The sequence below is a fragment of the Athene cunicularia genome (genome assembly GCF_003259725.1).
Source record: "Athene cunicularia isolate RWA chromosome 4 unlocalized genomic scaffold, athCun1 chr4_part2, whole genome shotgun sequence".
Lineage (NCBI taxonomy): Eukaryota > Metazoa > Chordata > Aves > Strigiformes > Strigidae > Athene > Athene cunicularia.
Genome location: NW_020799099.1, coordinates 33,871,673 through 33,880,135, shown reverse-complemented (window position 1 = coordinate 33,880,135; position 8,463 = coordinate 33,871,673). Strand labels below are relative to the sequence as shown.

The 8,463-nt window shown below is 37.5% G+C and overlaps 1 protein-coding gene and 1 long non-coding RNA gene across 7 annotated transcripts in view; one reads left to right on the top strand and one right to left on the bottom strand.

The window, feature by feature from the left end:
• CLGN (calmegin) overlaps positions 1-4,172 on the bottom strand; it is a 25,678-nt gene extending 21,506 nt beyond the window's left edge. For 4 of the 6 annotated variants that reach the window (XM_026847858.1, XM_026847863.1, XM_026847862.1 and 1 more), the window contains exons 1-3: positions 3,837-3,900; positions 3,285-3,463; positions 2,324-2,394 (exon numbers count right to left, since the gene is read on the bottom strand). In XM_026847858.1, coding sequence (XP_026703659.1) covers positions 2,324-2,394; positions 3,285-3,446 — 233 coding nt within the window. In that variant the 5' untranslated portion in view covers positions 3,447-3,463; positions 3,837-3,900. Of the gene's footprint in view, positions 1-2,323; positions 2,395-3,284; positions 3,473-3,836; positions 3,901-3,926 lie in introns of those variants that run through there. The other 2 variants (XM_026847861.1, XM_026847860.1) reach the window with 2 other exon arrangements.
• Positions 1-8,463, top strand: part of LOC113479631 — a 24,568-nt gene that overhangs the window by 13,729 nt on the left and 2,376 nt on the right. The window lies entirely within an intron of this gene.

Below are 8,463 nucleotides of genomic sequence, written 5' to 3'. Positions count from 1 at the left end.
GGGGGAGGGGCGGGAGGAAGGGCAGTCTACCCTCAACTGCTCACACAGTGGTTCTATTCCAAGCCATGCACAGGGATATCTTAAGCCAACAGTGCCACTGAACTCTTCAATTCTATCAAGTAAAATACTACATTCTCATGATTAATTCCGCAAAGAACTATTTTCATTCATTCTGAACTGTCCTCTGCATGGGCTATTTCAGGGATGAGTATCTTTTCTGCTTGAATTTCAGTCAGATTTGTTCACTGTTAACAGAGATGATGGAAAAGCTCCACAGTATAAATGGCATCATTAGATCCTTCGTCTACCAGGAGAAAGACCAACGAGGAAATAAAACATCTCTACAAGTCGTGCAGAAGATTTTCAAAGTCCATTCTCAAAAAAGCTACTCTATTCTGGTGATTTACTCAGTCAATTTATATATATACTCTTTTCCCCAATTTTAGGGAAGAAAGGCAACATGCTTCTTATTTTCTCATATATCTTTATTCCATACTTGTTACTCTTATGTAAATTATGTCCAGCTAGACCAAAAATTCCCAAGCATTATAGCTAGTTTCGAATATTAGATTTAGTAGTTAGACAAGCTAATCTTTGAACAGATCTCAAAGCTAGAAATTGGAATGAATTGTATCATTCAAGTATCCCAGTTAAGTTTTTGCATTTGTTAGTCAAGTTTTTTTGGTTTTTGTTTTTTGTTTTTTTTAACATCCATTATCACCTCTTCTATTTAATAATTTTTCCTGTCATCATTGGTACTGCTTTTGTACTGCACTTCTTAACATTTAGAAGTGACATATCATTAAGACAAGCAATACACTGAAGATGGGAGCTTGTTAACTTATTTTCCTTCTACATTTGGTCTAAATATGTAACAATAAGAAAATATGAAGGAACAAAATTGTGAGTAATGACATATTAATGTTCAGTGGCCTGAAGTTCCCTGTAACTCTACAGAACAGAACAGTATAGAAACAATCGAAAAAAGAATCTTACAAAAGTTACTGGTGCCAGCTACCATGTTATTTTGTTTACAGTTTAAATCATGCACCCTCAACATGTCTTATGATGCTATAACCTCACTCCTACAGTAACTGGATCTCAGACTTCTCACAGGAAGTAAAAAAAAAAGGCAGCTTTAACTTCTACCATAATGAACGTATCTTTTTCACAGGAGAAAGAGTTTCTTTTCCATCAATTTTAGTAACATATGAAAACACCTTTTTTCACGATTCTCTACGAATCAGGAGATAGCCATTTTTTTCCAGGGAAGACATATACCAGTAACAAGACCTGATTTGTCATTAAAAACCAGAGACTTGCACATTTTAAAACCTTCTCTCATAACAACAAAGTACTCTAACAACTCATCACACCAGATCTTACTAAAGGGACTTCTACTGTATTCACAGGTTCTGGCTGGATGCATGCTTACTTAACTTGAGCCAGTGACAGTATGCCAACTGGGCTTTATTCATAAAAGAAAAGTCAGTGATCATGCAGACCACATTTAGTACTCGATTGCTTTTCTTTGATATTCTACACCCTTTACACATCTGAGTTAGAAAGAGGACTGAAAGACAAGTCTATTCCAGAAATATATTTATATTATATTCATTCATTGACAGTGCGTTGGTGGCAACTGACTTTAGCTCACAACACACACCTTTTCATTGAGCAACACCCAGTAGCAGTTAAACCTTACATTGCTATACTGTTGGAAGAAAACTTGTAAAAATTTCTGGCTTAAGAATGGAGATAAACCTGAACATTTTTCTAAAATTTCAATGCAGTAAGGTCAAACTACTGAGGAATACTTCAGTAGTCTCATAAATACCTAACTCTTATTGAGTATGGGAGGCAGTATAATAAATTAATATAATATCTGCTAAAAAATGCCTTCCCCAATAGAAGTTTTATTTATAACGCTGAAGGCGCTGCCTTCCTGCACACACCTAAGTGCATGTCAAGAGGAAGAAAGAGTTTGTGACTGCAGTGTAATGGCTATGCAATTCACCTTGCAGCTAGTTAAACTCAGCTGGCTAAATCCTTACAAAACACTATTTTTCTTAATGTCCATTAACCCAGAGTTTATTAAAAGCTTCCTTAAAACACAAAAATTAGCAACATACCTGAAACGTTAACCATCTGACTTAACATAATGATGCATCTGGAGCAAACATTACAAGTCTTCCCAATTCTAACTCCTGTAAAAATTAATTTTTATAAAGATACGAGCAGAAAAATGAATACAAAATAAGTCCTGCCACTAGAAGTTAAACTGCTGAAAGCAGAAGTGTATAGTTTTAAGGCATAAACTTACCCAGCCAATACTCCATCAAAGGTTTCTGTAAAATACACTTCCCCAGTTGGCTTAGGAGTCTGGTACACAATCTAGAAGACACATACAGATACACCCTCTAACATAAACCTGAAATACACCATCATACCTCCAGAAGTAGTTCACCCAGAGAGATCACCAGCTTTTGTTCATTAGAAACGTCTCGCAGCATAAAACACCTTCCCGCCCTCCTGTGTACCCGCCCATCATTTTTACAGTTTGGGTGCATCTCTCCAACAGTAAGCAATTTCACATCTGTAAATTTTAAAAATTCCTGCATTCAAAGCTCATAACTTAAGTACTGTCACACATCTTGTATGTAACAAAAAACCCAGAACAAATACAGAACTTGCACCAATTCTCTGCTTCCTCTACTTTCTATACATGTTTTCCACTCTTCAGTTTTCCTGTCTACTTAGCACATTTACGGTTGGGCTACACAGTAAAAGTGGAAAAATAATTTATGAATATTGCCCACATCTATTATGAAGTACAGCATAACAAATGCAGAAAGATTTTCTGGGAATAAAGACAGTGTCAAAAGGCAGCTGTGATGAATGAAATCAAGAAACTGGTCTGAAGTCAATATCTCAGGAATACCAAGATGCTTTCTGCTTTCTTCTCTAGAAATGTCAGGTTAGGACTTATGGCAAAAGGTTCTGTATCTAGATTGAAGCACAGACTAGCAAAACTTTCTTCACGACTATCTACCACAGGCAGATCTGATTTTACACTTGGGCATAGCAGAATCATTCATTAAACTTGTCCTACATCTCACATACAGCAACTGAGAAACTCAAGACTGGTGGGTCTGACACCCCACTCAGTAGTCAACTGCGTGTTAACTCTTTTTTAAAAGCATTTGTGCACAGATTTGTCTAGTAGTTATAACCATGTATCTTATAAGTAAACAAGCTATAAATAAAGACTTCTGCAAGCTTACCCCTAAGGAAGATGTATCTCTGTCAACATCGGCTTCTTGAGACTGCTTGTCAAAATCCTCCACTTCAACATCTACATCCCGAGTTTCTTCATTTTCAGTTTCTGTGGTCACTGAGCTAATTAACAGGACACCCAAGCACAGCCAGTCCCACTGGAAGTGCATCCTGGTTTTCAGAAGAACTGAAAGTTTTAAATTTTAAATATCATTGCAAGGATATTATCAATAATGTTTCAATTTTACCCCAGACTTTATCTACAAGAGAAGTAGTGCATTAAAATAGTAAGAAATAAAGACCATAAATTATTGTCACTATAGTATTTTAATAAAGTGCTATATCTTAATTTGAAAAATTTGTTACTACACAGCCCTGGCTCAGACTCTTTTTCTCTTCCTGCTGTTCCTATGGAAGTGCTTGTGGCCTGTTCCCTTATCTTGCCAGGCCACAAATCTAGCAAGAATTTGACTGTAGTGTATAGCCATTTCCACAGGCAAGATGAAGGAACAACCATAAAGCCACAGATTAAACGCAAAAAGTAAATTTATTCTCATTACCTCACAACCTGGGAGATCTCCGCAGCAGCAGCACTTGGGCAGAGGCACACAGGCACCGTGGAGAAAAAGAAGAAAGGAAAGATCTCAAACCTGATGCTTTCACCTGTATCTATCAAGGATTTTTGCAGGTATACTTTTCCCCTGTGCTTTTATCTTTCCCAAAGCAGGGCAGAAATCTCAAGGATGTTCGATAAGGTACCTCTAAGTCTCTCACAGGCCTGTGTTACCTAACTGCGGACATCCTACCCATCAAGCACACAAGGCTAAACAACAATTAGTAGGATATATGTATTTTTCAACAACCCAGCTGCAAATCACTTCAGCATGTTTGCAGTCCTCCTAGCCAGTCTTCCATTGTATTCCCACAGTGGTTTTTTAGAACTAAGGAAGACTGCTTTCATTTTCCTCATTCCTTAACATTCTGAAGAACTAATAAAATTTAATCAGTCTCTACAGTGCAGCAAAAAGTAACATCTCTTTCATTAGGGAAGAGACAACTGATAAATTTAGGATGTATTATTATCCATTGCCAGAATTAGTCATTTGAGTGCAGAGTTTATATCAAATACTTCTTTTGACACAGATGGACAAGATTGTTTCAGAAAACATTTTCTGTTTCAAAATTACACAGTAAGCACAAAAGTTTACGCTTAAATGTAAATATCTTTCTAATTTCAGGGAAACGTGAAAATCTTTAATCTGTGTGTTAGATTGTGTCCGGTATTTTTTGCTTCACATCTGTAACATATACAAATCCAGTTTTGTATTAGAGTATGCAGCAGTTTGGGACAGTGTAGTATTCAAGCATATGCTTATGCAAGTTTACTCAATGGTCTTACCAAAACTGCTTTTGCCTGAATTTGGAAGTAGAAGCAGATTCTAGATTAACACTGCACAGGTATTTATCCTTTGGTTCTTACTAATTTCTATCCATAGTAAGTTTAAAAAGAAAGGCAAATACTGATATTTAGTTTGCTATTTTAAGACATTTTCAAACCTTGCATTACTTTTAGCCACTACTAACAATACTAAATATTCTGCTACTGAGGTGCTTTCTGCATCTGCGAAATCAGAAACCTTCTTATGTCACATCATCACTCTAGAGATTAAATTGTTTACCACTACAACCCTCAATATCCCAGCAATTCAGATACCACCTTATACTGGAACTGTGAGTCTCTCTCTTCCTGGCTTTGTCAGATTTGCTAAGCAATTCAAACATTAGAATCACAACAATAATTATTAATCATTCAGTTTATAACACCTGCAAGTTACATCAAGTAACACAGGGAGATCAAACGGTATCAGGGCTAAAAAACTCCACATCCCAGTATGACTGTACTACAAATGTCAAAAAACAAATTAAATTATTTTTTCCTTATGTCGTTTAAAATCTGTTAGTTCAATATTGACTGCACTGATTATTTTTGGAGCCAAAACCCAGAAGTATCACAAGGAAGTGTTTCACACACCAAGACAGGGAATCATCAAATGCCTCCCTTCTTGGGACAAACACCAATTTCCCACAAAATGACATTAATTATGTTACTATTCTTTTTTTCTCCCCCACTATTATCCAGAGTCCATGTCATTCCTTGCAGCATTTTTCACCCTGCTATGCATTTTGCTTGAGTCTATAGTTCCCTCCTTTCTCAGTTATTACAGTAATACACAAGTTATCTGCAAGTTTTACTAGGGGTTTTTTGGGTCGGGTTTGTGTTTTTTTGTTTGTTTTTAATTTTAGTTTAAAATGACACATATTGTTATTGTTAATTCATAGACCTCCTTGGCCAATTCTAGAACTTAAAATAGTCTTGCCCTGAAGATTTAAATTTTATCATATGTGAACATTCAATCTTTTGGTGTACTTTTGAACACCTTTGTCTGGAGGTGATCACACTTTGTACCACCCCATTTTCTTGTTTATCATTGTGTTAGGACAAACAGTTGATGAATTTCATATCAATACCTTCTGGGACTCCTTAGCTCTTTGCTAAAGTGGCATTTATTAACCGGGTATTAAACTTGCTTTTTCAGTATAAAACTTGCCTACCTTATTTCAGCTAGTTTGTCACACAGATCATCTCCCCCTCTTCTCCTAAAGCAGATGGAGATACATGTTTCTTTGTCAATACATGAAATCAGGTATTTTGCGTACGATCCAAAATGCCTTTCACTTACATAGCTGCAATTTTACTGTAATGAGCTTCATCCACTTTTGTCCCATACTCAGCCTAGCAAGAGCATCCAAGAAATCCGACTACTACTAACCTTTCCATACACCTCCCTTCCAGAACTCCTAATGCTTTCACTTCATGTCAAGTCTTATCACTAATCCCCCCATCCTAGCCTATGACATTCCTAATTTCATTCAGTCTTCAATCTCTTAATTTTGCCTCCAAGAAGGCACCCTTCTGATCTTCGATCTTATGACACACTTTTAGAATAATCCCAGAAACACTGAAATATGTTATCAAGAAGAACTACAGTTATGACTCAATTGCCAGGCAAAGATGGTTTTAAACAAGACCATTACATCTTTTACTTTTGTGAACTCTGCCAGCACTACAGTCTGAGAATGTAAAATAAATCTTTCAACTAAGCTGAAGAAGAGTTTCTGGTCTCAAAAGTAGAATTTCATACTACACGTTTAATTGTCTTTAAAACCTACTGAACTTCTCTAATTAACACATGAAGACCTCTGAAAAACTCTTCTTATTCTTTACTCAAGGTGTCCATGAAAACATTCCAAAGGATCCCCACTGTTAAAAAGTTCCTCAGCAGAGCAAATTAAGTTATTCCAGTCTGTGGCACTCACACAAACACTGAACATGTTTACAAAGCACCCTTCAGGGACCTACAGCAAATAGGTAATTGTAAAGCCATACATCTTGACAGGAGTTTCAATTAGGAATGTGATACAGTATGAGCCATGAGAGAACTGTATAACCGTTCTTCAGTTTGAAAAGCTGTATGCATAGAAGTTGAGTCACAGAAATACATCCAGTAATAATTCACCTCCAAAACGGGCTTCCCAATTGTTCCTTTTGGGATGGGCAGCTTATATTCAGCTTTCTCTAGATAAATACACAAACAATTCTGTCATATATATATATATATAACTTCAGATCTGTAATTTTAAACTTAATTTTTGCACAGCTTGATCACACTTTACCATGGGAACATAGATAACTACCACACATCTATGCGTCAGAAGAGACTTTCAAAGCATGCTCTTGGGACCAGCAACAGTGCTGCAACATCTGCGTAATATTACACCTAAAGCAACAAGCCAGTTTCTGAGATATGTACTAGTATTTAGGAAAGACAAGCATAAACTGAAAGAACATTCTGACCAAATACTAGAAAATTTTTTCCCCATGAAGGCAGGCAAGTAGCGGTACAGACCACCCAGTCTCAGTCCTTGGGGTTTTCCAAGACCAACCAGATAAAGCTCTAATCAACCTGAACCAGCCTCCGAGCTGACCCTGCCGTGAGCAGCAGGTTGGAGTAGAGTCCTTCTGGGGTCTCTTCCCACCAGAATGATTTGATCTCTGCAGGTGGTTACACAGTGCAAGCCTGTCAAACCTTAGCACCATGATCTGTTGCATATTCTACACATGCCATAAAATTAATGGCACTGTCATTCCACTTAATGCAGATCTAAACAGAGGTTACGATCTTGCAGAACTTCTCCCTGGACTCTGAAGAGGGTCATGCCTTTTTCACAAAACTCTCCAAGGTCTGTGTTCTCACACAGAAGGGAGTAAGATGCCATTAACAGCCTTTCTCGCTCAGGTCTAAGGCTTCTCCATCCGGTACCAACACAGGGGCTCTTCCTGCGGCCAAACACCAATTCCATCCAGGGCAATAGAAAGTGGGGTTTCCCCCCCACACCCCCCTTGTTCCACCCATAACCCCGTGCTGCCTTACTCCTCCCCCACAGAGCTACACCGGCATCAACCTGGCCAAAGACACAGCGAGCTCAAACTGCTCCATGAAAAGCATCCAGGAATTCTTACACAAATTCTTATTTTGTGTGAAAATTGTACTTTCCTATCTTTTGCTGAAGCGTTAAAAACACTGTACTGAAATGAATGTGTAATTTAGCCATTACTCAAGCTATTTTGTTACTAGTTAATTTGAGTGAAAGCTCGGGGAAGAGGCTATTCTCCAATTTAAAAAAAAAAAAAAAAAAAAACACACCACAACAACCAAACAAAACCACACACACACACCCCCCTGGCTTCTGGTAGAAAGAGTCCCAAGCCATACACCTCCCAGCCAAGACAAATAAAAGCTGGATTCATTTGGATGCAGGAACCTATTAACAAAGATATCATTAACAAATTTGCTTTTTAATGAGATCCCACAGGGAAGCCAAGGGATCAGGAGTTTAGGACTGTCTCTGCTTGTCATTTTTGTTATTTGAGTTATGATCTAACCAATCCTGGCAAATATTTGCCATTAGAGATTATAGTAGGTGTTCTTAAAAATCACAGTAACAGAACCAGTTCTTAGACTCACTACAATTTGAGAATTTCACTCTCACTTGATATTCTTTCAGCCTTGAAGTCTGTCCACAAAGAACAAGATTTTTAGCACCAGGTTAAGCCACGTTCTTGGC